General features: G+C 42.4%; 1 protein-coding gene across 3 annotated transcripts in view; it reads right to left on the minus strand.

The window, feature by feature from the left end:
- The window catches only part of LOC134358949 (monocarboxylate transporter 12-like), a 76,768-nt gene that overhangs the window by 5,789 nt on the left and 45,628 nt on the right, over window positions 1–25,351 (minus strand). For 2 of the 3 annotated variants that reach the window (XM_063071652.1, XM_063071653.1), the window contains exons 4-6: window positions 24,069–24,172; window positions 12,818–12,961; window positions 6,326–6,950 (exon numbers count right to left, since the gene is read on the minus strand). In XM_063071652.1, the coding sequence (XP_062927722.1) occupies window positions 6,326–6,950; window positions 12,818–12,961; window positions 24,069–24,172 (873 nt within the window). The remainder of the gene's footprint in view (window positions 1–6,325; window positions 6,951–12,817; window positions 12,962–24,068; window positions 24,173–25,351) is intronic. The other variant, XM_063071654.1, reaches the window with a different exon arrangement.

Consider the following 25,351-nt stretch of genomic DNA (forward strand, 5'->3'; position numbering starts at 1 on the left):
GTGTGCGCGTGCACGCGCGCGCCCTTAACTCCTGGTGGAGTCGTCGGGATGCCGTCGGTATGCTCATCGTACGACGGGTCTCTGGCATCTGAAACCTGGCGGAGCCCATCCCTCTCCAAGTTTTTTTTTTAATGAGGTTGAGTTGTTAGCTCGACACTCAACCCACGCACGGATGGAGAGCGTGCAAGGGAGCCGGCTGGATTCGAACTCGTGACCTCTCACCCCAAAGTCCAGCGCTGATGCCACTATGCCACCAGCCGGTTCAGGAGATAAGGTGAGAGAGGGAAAAGGGGATGGGGTGGGGGGGGGGGGGGGCATTACCGGAAATTCGGGAAATCGATGTTCATGCTATCAGGTTGGAGGCTACCCAGACAGAATATAAGGTATTGTTCCTCAAACCTGAGTGTGGCCTCATCGTGACAGTAGAGGAGGCCATACGTAAACATACCAGAATGGGAATGGGAGATGGGATTAAAATGGGTGGCCACTGGGACATCCCGCTTCTTCTGGAACACTGTATCTCTGCTTGCCGTCAGATACGCATATTTGTACCAACCCCATTTTCCAGCACTCGGCCTGCAGCCATCCAGCTGTGATGTTTCAGGTACTGATGTACAATCTTTGCTGCCTGTCCTCGTTGCTGCCGCCCTCGTCGTGGAGTACACCCGGTGCTCAGCCATCCAGATTACGCTTCACAGCTGGCCGTGGCATCCTTTACCAAAAATGAGCAGCCCCTGGAGCAGCACTACATACGGGTTATCAGCAAGGCAGCAAAGGGCCGTACAAAGTGATCAGACAACTCAGGAGAGAAGGGGCTAACTAGGTTGTGCATCCCGTTCATGACTTCTATTAACTCATTTAACCAGTGCCAATGGCTCTACCACATGAGAATAATAGGCAATATGCAGAAGGCAAACACATCAAAGAAAATATCAAGCACATCTAGAATCAAAGAAGTGACCAGAAGACCTGTAAGTAGAATCATACACCAAGGAGTCAGGCCACTCTGCCCATCGTGTGTGTGCGAGCCATCAGGTACATATCCCATTTTCCATCATTGGACCTGCAGCCTTCCATACAGTGATGTTTCAGGAACTTAACTAAGTGCTTCTTAAATGCTTCAAGCGTATGTTTCTCCACCATCTCTTTGGACAGTGTATTCTAGATTTCAGTCATCCCCTGGACCGAGGAGGATTCCTTTAATGAGTACTATGCAGTCTTTTTTGCTTCTGTTTTAGCATCTGGGGTTCAGAGTGCATTAGCTGATAGACCACTAGGCTATAGAATAAGGGCTCACCTTGAAATCAGCATCATTGGTAGTATGTATCTGCCAGACTCTGGGGAATGATTACACTAATATTTTACCTGTCATATTAGCCCACAAATGAAAGACCACATTCCAAGTGCCTTATTCGAATTCTAAAGACACTGTGATGCTAGAATATTGAGTACTATCAGTTAAGTTACCCTTCCTAATTCCTGAGACCACATTCAGCTTTAACTGTTCTGAACTGTTTCACCGGATAAATTTCTAGTGTGTGAAAAAATCACACTATTTAATCAAAGATACAGATAAACAGCAGTAACAGTTCACTAGAAAACAGTTTAACATATCTAACATCAGAATAATTCAAAAATTCTGCCATAAAATCCTTAAAAACATGTTCTCATCTAAAGAAATTAAAATATTGGAAGTGGGGTGTTATGTGGTCATGTAGTGCCCAGAGGGAGCTCTAAGCTTTTCTATCAGCTCAGGAGCAATGCGGTTCAGCTTTGCTCAGTAGCAACTGCATACTACGTATATTTCCGATAAAAAAAACTAACAAAAGCATCAGTTCTGACTAAAACATCATCAAATATTACACCTGCTAATTTCTGCAGTTTTCTATTACTAACTTTCCAAATTTTACCCATCGTTGCTCACTGTTGAGCACGACAATGGTGATGAACATTGACAGAGTGATTCATTTTTATAAAAAACCATTACCCTTCTCTCAACAGAATTAAAAGAAAACTGCAATACATTCTGTAAATCTCAGAAGAGAGAAATATTTGCTTTCTACCCGAGCTAGACATTTTGCTGTTTTTGGCCTATATCCCTCTAAACTTTTCCTAACCATGTAATGGTCTTTTTGCCTTTTAACTAATTAAAAGTAATTGTACCTGCCTCTACAGTTTCCTCTGCCAGTCAGTGTTATATATTCACCGTCCACTGTTACCCTTTAAATTTCTGCCCTCTCACCTAAAACCCATCCCCTCTAGTTTTAGATTTCCCTACCCTGGGGAAAAGGCTGTGACCTTTCACTTTATCTATGCCCCTCATGACTTTATATACAGCACCTCTTTAAGATCAGGCCTCAGCTTCATGCTCTCCAGGGGGAAAAAAAAAAATCCTACCCTATCTAGCATCTCCTTTTAACCTACACCCTCCAGTCCCAGTAACACCCTTGTGAACCTTTTCTGCACACCTTTCCGCTTATGGACATCCTTCTAATAACTGTGAGACAAGAACTGCACATAATACTCCAAGTATGGTCACACCAATGACTTGTACAGTTGTAGCATGACATCCCTACTCCTGTTCTTGAAGCCCTGACCATGTCAAATGCCTTCTTTACCACTCTGTCTACCTGTGTGTCTTTTTGAGAAGACTAAAATACAAAAGCAAGGATGTAATGCTGAGGCTTTATAAGGCATTGGTCAGACAGCGCTTGGGAGCATTGTGAACAGTTCTGGGCCTCTATCAATAATAAGATGTGCTGGCATTGGAGAGGGTCCAGAAGGTTCATGAAAATGATTCTGGGAAAGAAAGCATTAACATTTTAAGTGTTTGATGGTTCTAGGCCTGAACTCGCTGCGTTTAGAAGAATGAGGGGGGATCTCATTGAAACCTATCAAATATTGAAAGGCCTAAATGGAGTGGATGTGGAGAGGGTGTTTTTTATAGTGGGGGAGTCTAGGACCAGAGGGTACAGCTCAGAATAGATGGACGTCCATTTAGAACAGAGATGAGGAAAAAAATATTTAGAAAGAAGGTGGTGAACCTGTTTACTTCATTACCAAAGATGGCTGTACAGGGCAGGGCATTGAATATATTTAGGCAGAGGTTATAGATTCTTCATCAATCAAGGCATCAAATGTTTATGGGGAGAAGGCAGGAAAATGGGGTTGAGAGGGAAAATAAATCAGCCATGGATAGAAAAGTGGAGCGGACTCGATGAACCAAATGGCCTAATTTTGCTTCTAAGTCTTATGATCTTATAGAAACATAGAAACATAGAAAATAGGTGCAGGAGTAGGCCATTCGGCCCTTCGAGCCTGCACCGCCATTTATTATGATCATGGCTGATCATCCAACTCAGAACCCAGCCTTCCCTCCATACCCCCTGACCCCTGTAGCCACAAGGGCCATATCTAACTTCTTTTTAAACATAGCTAATGAACTGGCCTCAACAGTTTGCTGTGGCAGAGAATTCCACAGATTCACCACTCTCTGTGTGAAGAAGTTTTTCCTAACCTCGGTCCTAAAAGGCTTCCCCTCTATCCTCAAACTGTGACCCCTCGTTCTAGACCTCCCCAACATCGGGAACAATCTTCCCGCATCTAGCCTGTCCAATCCCTTTAGGATCTTATACGTTTCAATCAGATCCCCCCTCAATCTTCTAAATTCCAACGAGTACAAGCCCAGTTCATCCAGTCTTTCTTCATATGAAAGACCTGCCATCCCAGGAATCAATCTGGTGAACCTTCTTTGTACTCCCTCTATGGCAAAGATGTCTTTCCTCAGATTAGGGGACCAAAACTGCACACAATACTCCAGGTGTGGTCTCACCAAGGCCTTGTACAACTGCAGTAGTACCTCCCTGCTCCTGTACTCGAATCCTCTCGCTATAAATGCCAGCATACCGTTCGCCTTTTTCACCGCCTGCTGTACCTGCATGCCCACTTTCAATGACTGGTGTATAATGACACCCAGGTCTCGTTGCACCTCCCCTTTTCCTAATCGGCCACCATTCAGATAATAATCTGTTTTCCTATTTTTGCCACCAAAGTGGATAACTTCACATTTATCCACATTAAATTGCATCTGCCATGAGTTTGCCCACTCACCCAACCCATCCAAGTCACCCTGCATCCTCTTAGCATCCTCCTCACTGCTAACACTGCCACCCAGCTTTGTGTCATCCGCAAACTTGGAGATGCTGCATTTAATTCCCTCATCCAAGTCATTAATATATATTGTAAACAACTGGGGTCCCAGCACTGAGCCTTGCGGTACCCCACTAGTCACCGCCTGCCATTCTGAAAAGGTCCCGTTTATTCCCACTCTTTGCTTCCTGTCTGCTAACCAATTCTCCACCCACACCAATACCTTACCCCCAATACCGTGTGCTTTAAGTTTGCACACTAATCTCCTATGTGGGATCTTGTCAAAAGCCTATGGTCTCTATTTACAGGGAACTATATACCTCTACTGATAGGTCTCTCTGTTCTCTAATACTCTGCAAGGTCCTCTCATTTGGAAACAAAAATAACTCTAGATGCCGATTACAAATTCATTTATCCAACATCCTGAATGAGGATGTGACTGATGGAGAGGGATACAATGCTGTACATTTCCAATTTAAGGGTCATTAGTCCAATTGTCTGTTACAAAAACAAACAAATCAGTTGCATGATTTATTAATCTTTCCATTTATCAGATGGACTAAACTCAAGAAAACAAGCAATTTCTGCAACCATCCTCCTCCTTCTCCCAGCCCTTACGTTTCCCATTAACTTCTGGCATTCAAGTGCTTTGAAGAATCCAGCTGTTTTACTCCAGAAATCCAAGCATAGTGCTTGGCATATTCAAGTGCACAATATAGCCACCTCCACTCTGCCACTAAAATAACATTTGCTTTTTGGCTGTGCATGGGTGCTGCCAACTTCTGGTCATAACAACCAGGTCAGTCTTTATATTGTCTAATGATTTGTTAAGAAAATAATCTTTGAAGTCAATTAAAACACATTTCTTAAGATATTCACTTCCTGCTAAAAGACTATAGAAGCCACCAAGAAAGAAAATAGTATACTGAAGCAAGGATATAGTCAGTAAAGCAAAAATGTCTGCACAGCAGAAAGCAGAACAAAAGAATGGGAGAATTTTTTTTTAAGTGAGATGAAATAAAGGAACATAAAACAATGGTAAAAAGGTGAATTATTAAGAACACCCAACAGTGGCACAACTTGTATTTATATATTACCCTTATCACGGCAACATGTGCCAAGTAGTTGCATAGAGCTTCAGCAAAATAATCATTGATGCTGACTGACAGAGAAGCCCTCTGGCAGATAATCAGAGGTTTGGTCAAAAAGGTAGGTGTTAAGGAATTGCTTACAAAAATACAGAGACGGAGATTCCTTGAGAAGAAACTCCAGTGCTCAGGGACTTGACAGCTGAGGACATGCCATCAATAAGACAACAATTAAAAACAGGTCATAATTAGAGAACTGCTGTAGGGTCGGTGGTGATTATAGACATAAAGGCAAAAAAAAAGACATGGATGGACCTATAAACAAAGAATCTTTTAGGGGTAATTCAGGCATGATAAGGGTTTCTGCCACCAATGAGATGATGTAAGGGCAAAGTCTCATTGTATTTAAACTTGTATCCTTCTTCACTTATTAGGTTAGTAGATTAGCACAGATTGTAGATGTACACTGAAGATATGAAAACAAACCTGTTTCAAGGAATCAAATAACCTTACTGGCAAAGTAAATGTGAAATACATTCAATGGCAGATATCAGCACAGTTTGATAATCCTCTTGTCACTGAATCTGGTTCATCCTAAATCTATTACTGCTATCAATACAAAACTCTGGTAGTGTTGGTGCCATCATAATATCTTCATAATTTGAACAGAAAATGTTGTTGCAACACACACAAAATGCTGGAGGAACTCAGCAGGCCAGGCAGCATCTATGGGAAAAAAGTAGTCGACGTTTCAGGCTGAAACCCTTCGGCAGGATGCTGAGCTCCTCCAGCATTTTGTGTGTGCGTTGCTTGGATTTCCAGCATCTGCAGATTCTCTCTCGTCTGTGAGAAAATTCCGTTGAATGGATTTGGGGAAGAGAATGCCAACTCCTTGTACCGCTTTCAATGATCTTAGAGCAGGGGTTCCCAACCTGAGGTCCACAGACCTCTTGGTTAATGGTACAGGTCCAAGGCATGAAAAGACTTGGGAACCCCTGTCTTAGTGCTCCAAGTAATTTGACAGACGACAAGCTTAATCATTTTCACACAGAATACAAAGTGAATACTTTTGCTTTTTTAAACCTTACCTTCTATCTGTTAGCCAGCCGAATGAGATGTTTCCAACAATGTCCACAATGCCAAGGATTGACATTAGGAAGGCTGCTTGCTGCTGGCTGATCCCAGCACTCACGGCATATGGTACAAGATGTACAAAAGGAGTACTACAGCCATAGGCTAAGAAGAGCAGTGATACAGCAAACACAAGGAAGTCTGGCGTCAGGAGGAAGGCATATTCTTTATACGACGGGCAGCAATTGCACAGCTTCCTTTTTACGCAATCTTTCCTGGTGGAGTTTGAGTCCACAGAATGGCAGGGCAGCGCAGGATCCTCATGTTGTGACTTGTGGGTGCATTCCTCAGAAGAATTTCTGCTTGCAACGCTGCTAGTGTTCGAAATGGACAGATCCTCGGCAAGCGAAAGAGGTCGCAGCAGAGCACCGCAGACGCAAATGTTAGCTACGAGGCCTCCGAGGATGAGCAACGCACCGCGCCATGAGTATTCTTCAATTAGCAGCTGCACCACAGGAGCTAAAACAAAGGTCCCAATTCCACTTCCTGACATGGCCAACCCATACGCCATGGCTTTCTTGTTATTGAAGTATTTTCCCACAGTTGCTATGGAAGGAGAATAAGCTAAAGCGTATCCACAACCTGCAACAGAGAATACATTTTTAAAAATCATAATATACATAAAAAAGATATTGGTTCTGTCATACATCAGCAGTCACACACTTCCTGCCCTTCCTGTTCTGATAATCTGTAGAATTTGGGGGAAAAAAATTCTATTTCAAGAAAATACTAAACTTTCTAACTCAAAAAGAAAAATTTCCACATCATTGCTCCCACTCACTATGCCATGCCAGGAGTTCTTGTCTTCCTGTCCTGCTTGTAGCAATGTGACAGGAGTACCAAACACAGATGAATAGTTGCATGAAACTGGTTAGAGAAACAAAATAAAGAATTTGCCAATAGGGAAACATTAATATGAGACAGATCTATAAATCTAACTCTTCTAGCAATTCTCTGTTCCAGATATCCAAGAAATACGGACAGCAAAGTCACCATGGAAAATCATTCTGACTATACTGTATAAATTATTGAAGGACTTAACAGGCTAAGAGTTTCTCCTGAATTAACATGACCTATAACGATAGTCTGCCGACTGAATTCAAACAAACCTGTTTTAAATTCTAATGGAAAAGTAAAACTACAGCTGCTGGAAACCTGAACTGCTGGAAGTAAACAAATGTCCATTTGCAGAAAGAAAAACATAGCTATCATTCTCCGGAGTCATCATTTCTGAAGAACAAGACCGAATTGGTTTCAAAACCTGCAGATTCACTTTCAATTACTTTAATACTCGTGTTCTCATTATTATTATCTTTTAATTTACACAATTTGTCCTTTTTTGCACAATGGTTGTTTGACAGTCTTTGCTTAGATATAGTTTTCCATAACTTCTATTGTATTTCTTCATTTTCCTGTAATTGCCTGCAAGATAATGAATCTCACGGCCATATGTAGTTACCTACGTGTACTTTGATAATAAATTTACTTCCACTCTGATCTCCAATCTGAGGAGGTCAGCTCCTATTTGGGTATCCAATTTTTTTAAGGACTAGTTTAATCGGGTATTTGATTCCTAATGTAATTAAGTCACCAGAACATTGTGGGCTGAAAGGTCTGTTTCTGTTCCATGTTCTACATTCTACGTAGAACTGGGATTGGCTCCGTTGCAGACGTAGGGTTCAGTCGTGCACAGTGTCACAAAGTTTGCAATCTGCAACCTGACAGCTTTCTAACAACTTTTACCTGAAGCTGAACAGTCACAGCGGTTTTCATTTGTTTGAATTGACTGTAAGTAAAAAGAAAGCTCAAGGCTCTTCAGATCAGGATCAGGTTTAATATCACGGGCATACATCGTGAAATTTGATGGTTTTGCTCCATCAGAACATTGCAATACATAACAGTAAAAACGATAAATTACATGAAGAAATACACACAATAAAAAATAGTGCAAAATGAGTTAAAAAAGGAATAAGAAGTAAGGTAGTGTTGATGAATTCATTGTCCATTTAGAAATCTGCTGGCAGAGGGGAAGAAGCTGTACCTGAACTGTTGAGTGTGTGTCTTCAGGATCCTGTGCTCCACGCTGATGGGAGCAATAAGAGTGCTGGGTGCTGAGGGATGCCATCTTTCTGATGAAACACCTTTTGAAAGTGTCCTCGATGCTGGGGAGGCTAGTACCAATGATGGAGCTGGCCGAGTTTACAACTTTCTGCAGCTTTTTCTGATACAATGCAGTGGCCCCTCCATACCAGATGGTGATGCAACCAGTTAGAATGCTGTCCATGGTACATCTGCAGAACTTTGCGAGAGACTTCGGGTGGCGTACCAAATCTCCTCAAACTCAAAATGAAATATAGCCGCTGTCTTTGTAATTGCGTCAATATGTTGGACGCAGGACAGATCTTCAGACGTTGTCACACAGGAACTTGAAACTGCTCACCCTTTCCACTGCTGATCCCTCGATGAGGACTGGTGTGTGTTCCCTCAACTTCCCCCTCCTTAAAGTCCACAATCAGATCCCTGGTCTTACTGACGTTGAGTGCAAGGTTGTTGTTGCGACACCACTCAACCAGCTCTCACTCCTGTACACTCCCTCATCACCATCTGAAACTCTGCCAACAATAGTCATGTCATTGGCATATTTATGGATGGTGTTTGAGCTGCGCCTAGTCACACAGTCGTGTGTGCAGAGAGAGTAGAACAGTGGGCTAAGCATGCATCCTTGAGGTGTGCCAGTGTTGACTGTGAATGAGGAGATGATATTTCCAATCCACACTGGGGTCTCCTGGCGAGGAAGTCAAGGATCCAATTGCAGAGGGAGGTACAGAGGCTCAGGCATTGGAGTTTGTTGATGAGAACTGAGGGTATGATAGTGGTAAATGCTCAGGTGTAGTGAATAAACAGTAGCCTGTAATCAATAAACAGCAGCAATAGCTATTGCTATTGTCCAGGTGATCCAAGGCCAAGTGGAGCTAGTGAGATTGCAAACAATGTAGACCTTTTGTGGTGAGAGGCAAATTGCAGCGGTCCAGGTCCTTGCTTAGATGAATTACCAATTTATGCTCTTCAAAAAACAATAAATAACCGGACATCACTCTGTTGTGTGTACATTAAAGTGTGTCAAGACCTATATTGCCAGCATTACTGGTCTTTCAATGAAGATACTTTACAGGAGCCCTCTCTCTAAGAAACTGTCATGTTTCAAGTACTTGCCAACTAACTGGAACTTACAGCCTACCGGTGTGCTAAATTATTATTGAGTCTTGCACCATAGATGTTTGTGAAATTTGCGAGAGATATTTGAAAAGGCATTGACAGACAGCGACATAGGCTAAAATGGAACCTGCCCAATTCCCAAAGGAACCAGGCTCAACTGAAGGCAGCTGCCGACAACTTGATATGTGGCAGTCTGAGAAAGCCATTAGTCTTCAGCTGCAAGGCATGCAGACAACCTCCCCACACACTGTAGCAGAGGAAAGAAAGGTTATAGGGGAGAGAAAGGGAGCTCCCAGTATAACACACCAGAGACTAATCTACAGGAGACAGCTCTTGCACGCAATGGGGACCTGATAGGAGATGGCTGCTTCAGAGTGAGAACCCCCACTCATTCAAGCAATGAGGGGATTAGTTGAGTCAGGGTGACATGCACACCACTGAAGACAGCTGCAGTGAGCCATCTCAGCAACTGGATCATGTATCCATCCACTAATGCATTGCCTGGAGTCTCTCAGTTCCTATTGATGAACCTATTGATGCAGATAAGCGCACTGGAAACTGCATTTAGCAGGCCCCTAATGAAAACCATCTACTTCTTTTGCAGACCACACCTACCTCTGCTACGCTATGATATGAAGTGAGTGGTGTAAAGCTGCGACCTCCCTAGTAGTCTTCGTCATCCTTCTGCTGGCTCATCAGGCTCCTCCACAGTCTCATCCTCTCATGGGTGGCTTGGCAGCTATTACAGTGCCAGTGATCCTGGTTCAATCCCCATCACTGCCTGTAAGGAATTTCTATGATCTCTCCATGGGTGGAAATTGCAATATTTCCTCATTTTGAAGGATTTAGAGTCATATTAGAGCCAAATATGTGGAATCACCATCTAAATCAAGATGATGCAGATGTTTTCTCTCACAGTTTTGAGTCTTTGGAACTACTTTCCTCAAAGGGTAGTGAAAGAAATTATGTTCAGCAAGAGGTACAAGTTTGCCTGGGGTAGAAACGACTGTGGAGTTGAGGTTGCTGCCAGTTTAGCCATGACTTTATTGATTGGTGGAACAGCAGAGTAATAACTGTTTCTGAACCTGGTGGTGTGGGACCAAAGTCTCCTATACCTCCTGCCTGATGGTAGTCGTGAAGGTGCATGGTCTGGATGGCAGTGTCCTTGAAAGATGCTGCTTTCTTGTGGCAGTGCTCCTCGTAAATGTGCTCATTGGTAGGGAGGGATTCCTTTGATGGACAAGGTTGTACCATCATTTTCTGTAGACTTTTCCATTTCTGAGCATTGGTGTTTCCATACCAGGCCATAATGCAACCAATCAGGATACTTTCCTAAGTGGTTGCATACAATTGCTACATGTTTTTTCAATGTTCAACACATTCTCTTGCAATTTGTCAATACGTCTCAAGTTTCTTTCCACAAAGAGAGAAAAGCATATGTTTCACCAAATTGACAGTTGGAGCTAAATACTTGTTAAAGGATACAGTGAAGATTACAGAACCTACCATATCACCTGTTCTGAAGGAGCACAAAGGATTCTGCTGTCACTGAACACAACGGCTGTGCCCAAAACACCCTCTGAAGTGCTTCATGCATGCATTGTTTAAGGAGGAAATACAAGAGACATTGACACATTGTAAGAAAATGTATTGAACAGATGGTACAGCAAACACAGAGAAAGACATGATCTGATTGTATCGAGTGCATATATTGGAATAAAGTATGTTTTTGGGGAAAATATGAATGGATAAGGAGAGATTGCCATCAGCCACTGGTTGGATATTTCTTTCAAGAGATATTAACAGGCAGAGAAGGTGTGCAATTGGATCTACAGCTTGTGCATTGTACATGGACTGTTCATCTCTGTGTGAAGTTTCTTTTAGCCACAGTACCATTGAAATAAATGATATTTAAGAAGTGCTGTCACCCAAGCTCCCAAAAGCCATATAAGGCTGTTTTTCAATTGGCAAGAATGAATTTTGCAATTGATTAGCTTTTTAAATAAAGTCCAAGGGAAGTATAGAATGATATTTTACAAGCCAAAACACAGCACAGATGATTTCTATGCCAAATTTCACCAATGAGTAACAGACAAGTGAGCCACATATACTGCAGATGCAAAGACAGGATTAACTGAGACCTTTCCCTGTCTAATGATTCAGCAGACACTGGAAGCATCAAATATGGCAACAGTCCAATTCCTTTTCAATGAACCAGCTCTGCTACTTCCCCCGCAAGATCAAAAGTGGCCCTGCATTTCCCTGCTGCCCAGAAAAAAGTCAGAATAGAAGTTTCACTCATTGTTTCCTCACAGCAAGAAATTTTGATATTTAACTGAGCTACAATGAAGTTTATTTAAGAGTGAACCAGAAGTTGGAACCTAATATTCACATCTGTATAAAAGAGACATTTCCTTGTTCAAAGTTCAGATGGTGCAGTGACAGGGGTCATACTGTTCTCCTTGTGCAGAAGTAAATAAAGTGAGGTTGAACAACAAGCGTGAGTTTTCAGAGTCCAGTTAATTGGTGAGAGCAACTACAAAGTCACCAGAGAGTTATCAGCTTAGAAACTGGCAGTATTCTTTCTGGACCTATCTTGATACTAAGGAAACAGTTTTCCCAGTAAAAAAATCTTCAAACAAAAGTAGTTTTCCCCAAATGGTGATGCCAACACAAAATAGGCAGAACTACATCTGCAAATCTTCTGTTGTTTGCTTTCTCATTCAATTATATATTAATTAAACAATACGGGACTAGCAAGTTTTCTTCATTTGACAGCTCTGTACAACCATATTTAAATGCAAGTGCAACAAAACAAAGTGACTCTGAATTTTATAACAGTAGCTGAGCAAAATATCATTGATATAATTAAATTCATGGGTGACACAGTGGTGCAACAGTCAGTGTTGCTGCCACCCAGTCTCAGTGACAATTGTTCCACGACAGCCTCTGTGTGCAGCTCACACATTCTCTCTGGGAGCTTGTGGTCTTCCTCTGAGTAGCCTAGGTTTCTCCCACATCCCTCAGAGGGGTAAGTTAATTGTTGACTGTAAATTGTTCCCAATGTGGACTGAGTTTTAATGAAAGATCTTTGATCTAAAACATAAATTCTGTTTTCTTTCCGTAGATGGTGCTTTCCTACCGAACATTTCCAGCAGTTCTTACTTTTCTTTCAGATTTTCAGCATCTGCACGTTTTAATTTCCAATTTACAGTGTGGTATATGTTTCTTACCAGTCAGGACTCCCAGTGAGAGATACAGATACGCCAGGCAAGTTGCGAATGAACTGAGAATGAGGCCAAGAGTAGCCAATATTCCTCCAAGAATTACCGCCACACGAGTAGAATAACGGTTACTAATTATACTCCCAATGGGAGCTAAAGAGAATAGAAGACAGAGGTAATGAAAGTCATGCATTGTTGCTGCATTTGCAGGCTACATACAATAAAATCTAATAAAACAGATCACAATTCTGCATGCATTTTAGAACCGGTGCATTAAGTAATACGGTCAATGCCATCATACTTTAGGATTTTTTTTAAACTGTTGGTACTATATTTATGGCTCTATTCCAACTAATTCCACTCATTTCCTTACAATATTCTGTATCTTGGAGAGTTACTCATGTATACAAAGCCTGTGAGATGCTGTTCTCCCATTGCTAAAGATATACTTAATACACATAACACATTTGATCACACGATACCATGGAGTCATGAGCACACACCAGAGCAAACAGTTGGTGGCCATTGCTATGCAACACACAGCTTAGTCCCTTGTGAATCTGATTCAATTACCGCATAGCATGACCCTAACACTGAGAAAGGATCTGAAGAACAAGACAAGCCATGCATATGCACTAGATATTGGAATCATTAATTATTTGCACATTTGCTGGGGAGCCATTAGGAGCACAGCCTCTGTGAACTTTAGGCTGCAACGTCAGTGGCGATTGCAGATCATTTTGGTGGTGAGGCTTTCTTTTCTTCCAAAAGTCAACAGAGGCTTCAATCGCCAACACACAAAAGCTCCAGCCCTCCAAGAGCAGAAAATCAGGAGCAACAGTGAATCATCCTTACAGAAGAGGGTCAGAGGGCTTGTCTCCTCAGATTTGTTTTCAAGAAGAAATACAATGCACTCAGTGTGGAGTTTGCACATTCTCACTGTGACTATTTGGGTTTCTGTGGGTGTTCTGGCTTCCTCCCATGCTCCATAGGTGTACTGATTGGCAGATAATTAGCTGTGGTGAACTGCCCTGCAGTGTGCAGGAGAACCAGGGCAGAGCTGATGTTCTTACTTTAGTATGGGCAAGTGGACCTCAATGATTGCATGACACAACCTCTCTCAGCATCCCTGTACAACAATCAATCTTTCTCAGAGTACAATACTACAAAGTTGCTTACGAGATTGGAACACACGTTTCCAGAAATTTGAATAGAAATCTCCAGTTGCAATGCCACTAGTGCTTGAGAACTGCGTGGACATGATGATGTCATTAATAGTGCAAAGCTAACCAGGTGTTTGGTCCATGAATTGCTGAGCTTGCTGCCACATGTGGACTATCACTGAAATAAGCATGGTAGCCCAATGATTTCTAGTAGCAACGTGGGGCACAGTGAACACTTTACTTTTAACAAATGTAGTAATGGCATGAAAATTATGAACTCACTTTCAAGTACTCTTCACTCATGTGCTTGGCTTTATTTATTTATTGTAAATAATAACAGTAAAATCATGAAAGAACCCACACACTCGGCTCATCGACTGTTTACCCCACTCCCATTAGGAAGCTATGAGTAGCATTCACACCAGGACCACCAGATTCAAAAACAGCTACTCTCTCCAACCAGTGAGTCTGATCAACACCTCCACCACTACTTTATTATTTCCTGTCAGCCATCTTATGTACAGACTAGCGTCACTATATGAACAATCAATGTATATAAGTTATGTTATGTATTTATATTTATTGTGTGTGCACATTTTTAGTATTGTGTTCTTTATCTTGTGTTTTTGTTGTATTGCATCTGATCCAGAGTAACAATTATTTTGTTCTCATTACAGCTGTGTACAGGAAATGATAACCTTATTTGTTTTTTTTTATTTTTGCATAGTGTCTTCCTTTACACATTGGATTGTTACACTCTGTGTGCAGTTTTTCATTGATTCTATTCTACTACTTTGTTCCACGATAAATGCCTGCAAGAAAATGAATCTTAAGAGTAGCAGATGGAACATATACCTACTTTGGTAATAAATTTACTTTGAACTTTGAAATTAATTCATTTGCTCTGCAGGCCTCCTGAAACTACTTATGGTTTTATTTGGGGAAAACATCACAATAGGCATCAGCAGCTTTTAAGTGCTCATGCCACTGCAGGAGCTGCACACTTATAAATTGTATGCCACTGACACTGGATCAAGTCAGAATAAGCTGGCAGAGGACCCACACCCAATGCTATTCACCATCTCCACTTCATCGTTTAATTACTGCTGTTCAGAGTTCCCACTCTTTTTAATCATTACATCAGAGTGGTATGTGCATACTTGAAAAACAAGTGAAAGGAATCATACAACAGTTGAACAGTAGATGGAAAGTACAATTATTGATGAGCATGGATTCAGTGATGCAGAAACCAAGCCATATTTTTTAACTTCAGCAATTTTTGTTAAAGCTGAAGGTTGCAAGAGGTCATTTTCAGAATCTTGCAATCCTCAGCAGGATTTTAGTCCAATTTTCATTACTATAGACAAAAAACAAGGCATAAATTCATTCTCTGTTATATACATTAAACAACAATGTAATAGGCTATGCCAAGCTCTATTCAGAATACTGGCAATCCTGTTACTGAGTGGTGCTGGTAAAGAATAATTAACTAAAATCATCGAGCCTGTCTTTAGGTCATTTAAGGATACAAAGTAAAAGCACTTGGCTATAAACCTCTGACACCAATTCACATGGTACTGAGATCAATAAAATGAAAAATGAGGTTTAAATCCAACATCGGATGTCCAACCATTATTTGAGTTTGAGCTATTTCCGATCAGTGAACGGAGGACAAGACGACGAAGCGCCTTTACGCAGGTCCACGATGGAAGACTAAAAAAGCAGTACTTTGTGGCATTTTTCGGAGTTTGAACTGTGCCCAATCAGTGAACAGGATTCATAGCAAGGACAGATAAAAGCAAGGCAGGGGCAAGCGGAGCTGTCACTGTGTGAGTGGGCCAGTGGTAGAGTGGGGCGGTTCTGGCTTTTGCTCCTCAGGCTTGTGCCAGACAAGTTCCTGGTAAGTTTCTTCTTCATTCCTCATTCCTCATCTGTTAGGGCACAGTTAGTGCAGTGAAAATGGCTTTGTGCGAAATGTGGGAATTCTGGGAGACCTCCAGCCTCCTGGATTACCACATATGCACTGAGCTGCAGCTCCTTAGAGACCGTGTTAAGGAGATGCAGCTCAATGACCTTCTGCTCATGTGAGAGAATAAGGAGATGGTAGATAGGAGCTACAGGGGAAGTAGTCACCCCTAGGTTGCAGGAGGCAGGTAACTGGATGGCTGCCAGGACAAAAGTGCATAAGGGCAGCTTGTAGGGAGTACCCCTGTGGCTGTTCTCCTCGATAATAAGTATACTGTTTTCAATACTACTGAGGAGGATGACTTACAACGCTATTGAGGGAGCCACTGCAACTGTGTCTCTGGCGCTGTGACCAGAAGAGAGGTGAAAAGGACTGCAGTAGCGATAGGAGATTCCATACTTAGAGGAAAAGGGATGAGATTCTGTGGGCACAATTGGGACACCCGGATGGTAAGCTGCCTCCCCAGTGCCAGGGACATGGATGTCTCCGATCACAGCATTCTCAAAGGGGGAGTGTGAACAGCCAGAAGTCCTGGTACATATTGGCAACAGTGACAGAGGCAGGAAAGGCAAGGAGGCCCTGAAGAGAGAGTTCAGGGAGTTAGGTAGAAAGCTGAAAAGAGAAATAATCTCCGGATTTCTGCCAGTGCCACGTGCCAGGTAGGGTAAGAATAGGAGCATTTGGAGGATGAATGTGTGGCTGAGGAACTGGAGCAGGGGCAGAGGCTGAAGATTTATGGATCATTGGGATCTCCTGTGGGGAAGGGAACAACCTGCACAAAAGGGACAGGTTACACCTGAACCCAAGGGGGACCAATATCCTTGCGAGCTGGTTTGATAGAGCTGTTCAGAGGGTCTAAACTAATTTGGCAGGGGTATGGGAACTGGGGTATTAAGGCTGAGAATGGAGCAGTTGGCTTACAAACGGAGGCAGTGTGTCGTGAGACTGCTGGCAAGGACAGGCTGATAATAGGACAAAATTGCAGTCAATAGGATGAGTTGCAATGTAAAAGGGGGACAGAATCAAAAAGGATAATAAATTCAGGACTGAACATGTTATATTCGAATGCACACAGTATATAGAATAAAGTAGCACAGTAACGGATTGGCATGTATGATTTTTTTGGGCATCACTGAAGCATGACTGAAAGAAGATAATAACTGGGAGCTGAACATCCAAGGACGCACATTGTGTCGAAAGGACAGACAGGTAGGGAGAGGGGGTGGGGTGTCTCTGATGGCAAAAGATCTAATCCAACCCTTAGAAAGAGGTGACATAGGATTATGAACTATAGAATTGTTGTAGGTAGAACTAAGAAATTACAAGGGTAAAAACATCCTGATGGGAATTATAAACTGAACAGTAGCAAAGATGTGGCTGTAAATTCCAATGGAAGATCAAAAATGTATGTCAAAGAGGAATGTTACGATAGTCATGGGGCATTTTAATATGCAGGTAGATTGGGAAAATCAGGTTGGTGCTGGATCCAAAGAGGGGGGATTTGTAGAATGCTTACAAGACGGCTTTTTGGAGCAGTTTGTAGTTGAGCCCACTGGGGAACAGTTATTCAGGACTGGGTGTCGTGCAATGAACTGGAATTGACCAGACAGTTTAAAGTAAAGGAAACCCTTAGAGGCCAGGGATCATAACGTGATAGAATTCACCCTGCAATCTGACAGGTGAAGCTAAAGCTAGATGTATCAGTTTTACAGTGGAGTAAACGGAACTACAGAGGCACGAGAGAGGAGCTAGCCAGTTGATTGGAAGGGGACACAAGCAGGGATGACAGCAGAGCAGCAATGGCTGGAGTTTCAGGGACAAATCTGGAAGGCACAGGATAGATAGATCCCAAAGAAGAAGTATTCTAAAGACAGGATGATGCAACCCTGACTGACAAGGGAGCCCTTGTAAGGTGGAAGGTCCCGATGGAGTACCTGGTAAGGCTCTGAAAACCTGTGCCAACCAACTGGCGGGAGTATTCAAGGACATTTTCAACCTCACACTGCTACAGATGGAAGTTCCCACTTGCTTCAAAAAGGCAAAAATTATACCAGTGCCGAAGAAGAATAACGTGAGCTGCCTTAATGACTATCGCCCAGTAGCACTCACATCGACAGTGATGAAATGCTTTGAGAGGTTGGTCATGACTAGATTGAACTCCTGCCTCAGTAAGGACCTGGAACCATTGCAATTTGTCTATTGGCACAATAGGTCAACGGCAGACACAATCTCAATGGCTCTTCACACAGCTTTAGACCACCTGGACAACACAAACACCCATGTCAGGATGCTGTTCATCGACTATAGCTCAGCATTTAATACCATCATTCCCACAATCCTGATTGAGAAGCTACAGAACTTGGACCTCTGTACCTCCCTCTGCAAATGGATTGTCGACTTCCTAAACAGAAGACCACAACCTATGGGGATTGGTGATAACATTTCCTCCTCGCTAACGATCAACACTGGTGCATTTCAGAGATGTGTGCTTAGCCCACTGCTCTACTCTCTCTATACCCACGAGTATGTGGTTAGGCATGGCTCAAATACCATCTATAAATTTGCTGATGATACAACTATTGTTGGTAGAATCTCAGATAGTGATGAGAGGGTGTACAGGAGCGAGATATGCCAACTAGTGGAATGGTGCCACAGCAACAACCTGGCACTCAACGTCAGTGAGACGAAAGAGCTGATTGTAGACTTCAGGAAGGGCAAGACAAAGAAGCACATACCAAACCTCATAGAGGGATCAGAAGTGGAGAGGGTGAACAGTTTCAAGTTCCTGGGTGTCAAGATCTCTGAGAATTTAACCTGGTTCCAACATATCAATGGAGTTATAAGGAAGGCAAGACAGCGACTATACTTCATTAAGAGTTTGAAGAGATTTGGTATGTCAACAAATACATTCAAAAACTTCTATAGATGTACTGTGGAGAGCATTCTGACAGGCTGCATCACTGTCTGGTATGGAGGGGACCAAACAGGACCAAAAGAAGCTGCAGAGGGTTGTAAATTTAGTCAGCTCCATCTTGTACCCGGAATATCTTCAGGGAGTGGTGTCTCGGAAAGGCAGAGTCCATTATTAAGGACCTCCAGCACCCAGGGCATGCACTTTTCTCACTGTTACTATCGGGTAGGAGGTACAGAAGCCTGAAGGCACACACTCAGCGATTCAGGAACAGCTTCTTCCCCTCTGTCATCCGATTCCGAAATGGACATTGAACCCTTGAACCCTACCTCACCTTTTTTATATATATTACTTGTTTTTTGCACGGTTTTTAGTCTATTCAATATACGTACACTGTAGTTGATTATGTATTGTTTCTTTTCTTCTATATTATGTATTGCATTGAATCTTCATTTGGAATGGCACAGTCTGTTGCTGGATCAGCCTGAAACCCAGTGAGCGGCTGTCCAAGACAGTGACAGGCAAGGACTGAATCCAGCTCTCACAGCAGTATGTCAAACTGACAGGTGGTTCCTCTATCCAGAAAACTACCCACTGTCCCAGTGTCCGCAAAAGCCTTCACCTGCCTCAGGTTCCTAGCCCACGTAGTCAGCCACTGACTGTCCCCCTTTCGAACCTTATCAGGTGTTCTGAGGCTTGGCTGGCTCCGACAGGGTTATGAAACTGCTCCCTCATGGCGACCATGAATTCCTCAGAGTCTGAGCAACTCTCCGACCTGCATTGCCAATGCACAGTGGCCCAGGCCAGGGCTCTCCCAGCCAGAAGAGAGATAATGAAGGCCACCTTTCCACACTCTGAAGGGAAGCTCAAACCCAGGTTTCAATCAAATCTCCCCAGGGTTGGAAGAAGTACCGGTTCCGGAGAGGGACCAACTGGTTCTCCCAAGCAGCTCTGGCCTTCTCCTGGCAAAAGTTGGTCCGTGGTTACCTGGAGGTCATGTAGCTCCAGGCTCTTCTGGGAAATATCTTCGCTGTGGCTGGTCACAGTGAACAAAAGACTCTGATGCCCACTGGGTCCATATTGGCTCAATCGTACTGTGATGATAGTTCTTGAAAAGAATGGTTTGGACCCAAATGTTGGAGCATCTGAGACTGGGAGCAAGACACAGTTGCAAACTGGATTGAAAATCAGAGCACAAAGCAAACACTAGACAAAACCACGAGTTGGCTTATGATTGAGCACCAAACCTCAGTTCAGATGCTCCTTAAATGCTCAATCCTCGGTGCCCAATTCAGAAGAATGAAGGGGATCTCACTGAAACCTACCAAACGTTGATCGTTGATGTAAAGGACACATTTCACTGTAAGTTTCAATGTACATGTGACAAATAAAGTTAATCTTTAAGGTTGCTAGTGTTAAGGGAATGCAAACTGGCACAAGCAAGGCTAACCTGATAATCATCCAAAAAAAAAATCCATAAACTAATTTACTGCATTTTGTGTATTCTATTACTGGCATTGACAAACTTGTGTAAATGTATTTTTCATAATACGCAATTTGAGGCCATAAACATTTGTTATCTTAATTGCCAGGGCAGCATCAAATTTGCCCCCATTTCTTATTTTCTCATTAAAGTTCCTGTTGGATTCCAGTGCGTTTGGTATAAGCTGTATTCTCAGTTAATGCCCTATGGAGTGCAGCAAACTGGCCAAAGATTGGTTTCTGTGATGGAGTATTTCAAACGAAGGTGAGAGTTGTAAACCACGTCAGCTCCACCATGGGCAATAGTCTCTGCAGTATCCAGGACAGCCTCAAGGGATGATGCCTCAAAGCGGCGTCCTTCATTAAGGACCCCCCCCCCCCGCCATCATCCAAGTCATGCCTCGTTCTTATTGTTGCCGTGAGGAAGGGGGTACAGAAGCCTGAAGGTACCCACTCAATTATTCAAGAACAACTTCTTCCTCTCTGCCATCTGATTTCTGAATGGACATTGAACTCCTGAACACTACCTCGCTACTTTTTTTTATTATGTATTGTGTTTTACCGCTGCCGCAGACAACAAATTTCACGATTCATGCCGGTGATATTAAAACCTGCTTGTGAAATGGATTATCTGCTCTCCCTTCAGGCTGAAGGATGTTTCATCATGGCCACTGCATTGGCATTCACCTGCTAAGCTTCACCATGAGGGAATTCACATAGAGCGTCTTCCTAATCCAAGACTGGGTGTGACAGGATTACACAGCTCCCTTCCACCTGATCATCTGGCTGTGGGAGTATTTAATTTCTATTTGTGAGAAGCTCCTGTCGTTCACTGAAGCAAGATATTGCAGCTGCTAGAAAACTAAAACAGAAATAGCTAACGTTGGAAGTGCTCGGCAGGTCAAGTAGCAAGAGTGGGGAAGGAAAGAGTATCGATGTTTCAGGTCAAGGACCTTTATCAGAATAAAATGGAAAAGCAGTCAACTTTGAAGATGCAGAGAATGGGAACTAGGGCTGTACAGCAAAGTAGTCAGGATAAGTATTTAAAAACTCTTTGATATATAAGACAGAGGTCCAACTTGAATAATTTGCTGCTATTTCCATCCTGATCTCACTTTCACATTTTAAAATGTTCCCTTCCTCCTTCCTTCCCCTCATGGCTTTCAACCATATTTCATCTCATCTGCTCTCCCTCCCCCTGTTTCCAGCCAGAAACAGGCTACAATTCTCCTCACCTTACACCTTAATTGTTGTCACATCCAATGGATCAGCCCCCATAATTCCTGCCACCTTCAGAAACACATTCCCCTCCCTGTCCAGAATTGCAATAATTATGAATCCAGTTGTCCACTTCCACAGAATATCTCCATAGAGTACATATGAATGGCCTGAACTCTCATCACCTGTCACTATAATTTGCCATCCCATTCCCACTCTGACCTCCATCTACATTGCTACAATGATACACAACAGAAATTGGTGAAACAGGACCTAATTTTCCATCCGTCCACTTCATGGTCCTCTCCACTAGTGCACCGCGTCGACAGGTGGGTTAAACCAGGGTATCCAACGGGCCTCATATCCCAGTGAGATAAGGGCATGCCTATCCTAGAATGCATATAGTCACTCCACCGGACTAGACAGCTGAGATCCAATGGCCAAGAAGGTGGTTCCGCAATGCTTTGTGGAGAGCGAAGGGCATCGCAAGGCACGGAGCCAAGTCATCCACTGCCACCAAGACCCCAGTTGTGATGACTACTCGTGCCACTGGGCCCAGACTTCTGAGGTTGAGAGAATAGAACTGTTCCAGTGCAACAACTTTTCCACTTTAAGAAGTCTCCTGCACAAGTTTCTCTGAGCACTTCACATCATAGAAGAACTGCACAAATCTTCCACCATTGGATATGGCAGACAACCAATCACCAAACCACAATTGATGCAATGGGATTTGAACTCAGTTCTCCAGATCATCAGTTAATGAACCTATAACAAAAAATATGCTACCATACCAGTTACAGAATCACTCATAAAATAGAACATAATTGCATGAATAGGATATAATCTTTAATGCAAAGTTTTTTTTCTGAAAACTACGAATATAAAATCAGGATTGGACCGTCATAATTCCTTCAGTACATTCAAAACCTGGACTGCGGCTGGCATTTTAATTCAAAATTTTCATTTGTCGTTTGTGAAAAGTCACTACATAATGATTTAATTGTAAGCCTCTAATCCAGAAGGATGGATATATTTCCCTTCAACTAGGCAAAAAGGATTTGCTCGGCATTCTTTCGGTGTTGGAAATTTGTTGATACATCACCCTACAGCTGCTCTCTATCTCACTCAGCCTACAGCAGTTCACGGGTAATGCCCATCCTTATAATGAAGGTATTAACAGAAGGACTTTTTAAAGAGTTTTTAGTCAAGAGAACTGTCTCGTCCCCAGTAAAATTGGGCAACAGTGGGGATGTCATGGACCGGAGGACACAGCCTCAGAATACAAGGATATTCCATTAGAACAGAGATGAGAAGTAATTTTTTCAGCCTAAGGGTGGTGAATCTGTGGAATTTATTGCCACAGATGGCAAGCGAAGGCTGATAGGTTCTTGATTAGTAAGGGTGTCTAAGATTTAGGAGAGAAGGCAGGAAAATGGGTTTGAGAGAAGTAATAAATCAGCTATGATGAAATGGCAGAGCATACTCAATGGATGAAATGGTATAATGGTTTTGTAGGAGATTTATTACTTCTTCTTCACAAAATCGTGTTTTTCCACAACTCCTTCCCACATGAAATATGAACAAGATGAATCAAATCTTCTCGAGCTTCCAGCCAGGTACAGGTATCGATTTTAACCAATGGTTCGATGACAGACTCTGTCATCTTCATCAGGGATGATGCCTGGGCACGTCTAGTCTGGTGGTATTTATACCCCCATCATCCTTCCCTCCTGATTGGTTAGTCCTCTCCCAATCATGTTTCTGTTGTCCCACCTTGTTTCCAATTGATTTACAGTTTTTACTTAGAGCGAGATCTATGTCTGTTAAAATTCTTTTCCTCTAATTTTATTTCAATGGCTTCCTTCACCAGGCTGTCACAAAAGCCACTGGCACAGTGCAATAATTCTGTGCCAAAGTCAATCCTATAGCTATCACGAATGACATGCTCTGCTACCGCGAATTTCTCTGGGTAACACAAACTGATACATCTTCTGTGCTCCTTGGTGCAGGTTTCATTGATTAAAGTTGATACCTGTACCCATCTGGAAGCCCGAGAGTTTATTTGTCGTATACACCGGGAAAGCACTAGATCCTTTATGAGCAAGATGTTAGACAAACTGATGAGGTAAAGCTCCAGAAAGACTTCAGGAGGCCTTGTGATATCAAGAGATTCCGAAAAACCACTTTTAATCCAATGGGCTGCTGATAATCATTTGCCCTGGTGCTCTAAAAGGAAAGGATTTGGGAATAATTCATGGACATTGTAGACAATAAGCTTAGGCAAGAGCTGAATTAACTTTGTTCTTATAACATTTTCTTGTCAATCAGAAATTGTATGCAAAATTCTAATATAAATAATAGTGGAAATGATTATGATTAACTCATAGATTTAATGCAAACAAATGCCTATGGTTAATCTGCTGTGTCTCAGAACATATAGTTAAATTGCAACTCCACGAAAAATTGCTGTCTAGTGTTAGTAGGGAGTCTGAAGTTTGAATGGAAGTAATGTACACTCACCAAACACCATTGTAGTGCAGTCAACAGTGGAGTGTACCCACGCTGTCATTGCATAATCCTGAGCAAAGTAATTCTGGAACTCCACAAAAAATATGGAGAGGCACCTGGAGATTCAAAACAATGATTTACGTTAACAGTTTTATAAACAAAGTGTTCTACGTGCATAACAGGATCTGCAGAAAATGAGAACATGGAAAGATGGATTGATATTAATAGAACGAGACCAGGAGGATCTATCCCTCATCAGAACCTTTGTTTGTGTCAGACTGTATTGCAGCATCAGCAACTGAGTCGCATTTTCAAGTTGGGATTACAAAACCGCTTGTCTCAGCAATCTGGAAGCTGTCATGTTGGAAATCATGGCTCTTGGACCAACACTGGTGAACAGACATTTTATGACACATCTAACAGAAGCTGCTGAAATCCCTTTATTCTTAATTTACAATCTTGTCCTTGGCCCCAGAGGAACGCTGTTTAATTTGGCTACGTTCATGTGCATGATTGACAATTGAACTTGAACTAAGCTCATTATTTTGTACACAGTTAATTCTGTTCACTTTTTTGAAATGTGGGAGACAAGTACTGTAGCTGAGCTTCTCTTGGCCAGCATTCCAGCATAGCAGCATCCACGCCTTATCTTAAAATAGCATACACAAACTCCAACGCTTTTGTTGTGTCATAACATTCTGATAAGCATCCAGCACATAAATTCTGCTTAGATAAGTTGCACTCTCAACTATCTTACTTATAAAAACACAAAATACTACCATTTGACCCACTGGGCAATCCCATCAGTGCAATTCCCTTATTATTTTCCTGCAACTTTACAAGCTATTCCCACATTTCCATTTACTTCTCCTTGGCTCTTTTCCCATTTAGCTACACTAATTTATACAATTGATCTACCAGCTCATTTCTCTGTTGATCATCACTCTGCCTTTTGTTTTTCATTTTTGCCAAGCAGTTGGTGCACTAGTGTGCAAGAACTATTACCGAGTCCTGTAAAGTCTCTGAGGAATCCTAAACCACGTGTGAAAAGAATCAGATCTGCCGTGATTTGTCTCTGCCTTTACAATGATTTTGACCTTGGCCTTCAACCAAAGACAATCAATTTCAATCCCAGATAGTTAACTTATGGTTTGATAAAAGTTATGTTTACTTTGCTTCAGGTTCATATTATGCTCATGGAATTAGAAACATAAAAAATCTGCAGCACATTGCACAATGTTGTGCCAACCACGTAGCTGCCTAGAATTTCCCTACCACATAGCCCTCTATTTTGC

This window comes from Mobula hypostoma, chromosome 19 (genome assembly GCF_963921235.1).
Source record: "Mobula hypostoma chromosome 19, sMobHyp1.1, whole genome shotgun sequence".
Taxonomy (NCBI): Eukaryota; Metazoa; Chordata; class Chondrichthyes; order Myliobatiformes; family Myliobatidae; genus Mobula; species Mobula hypostoma.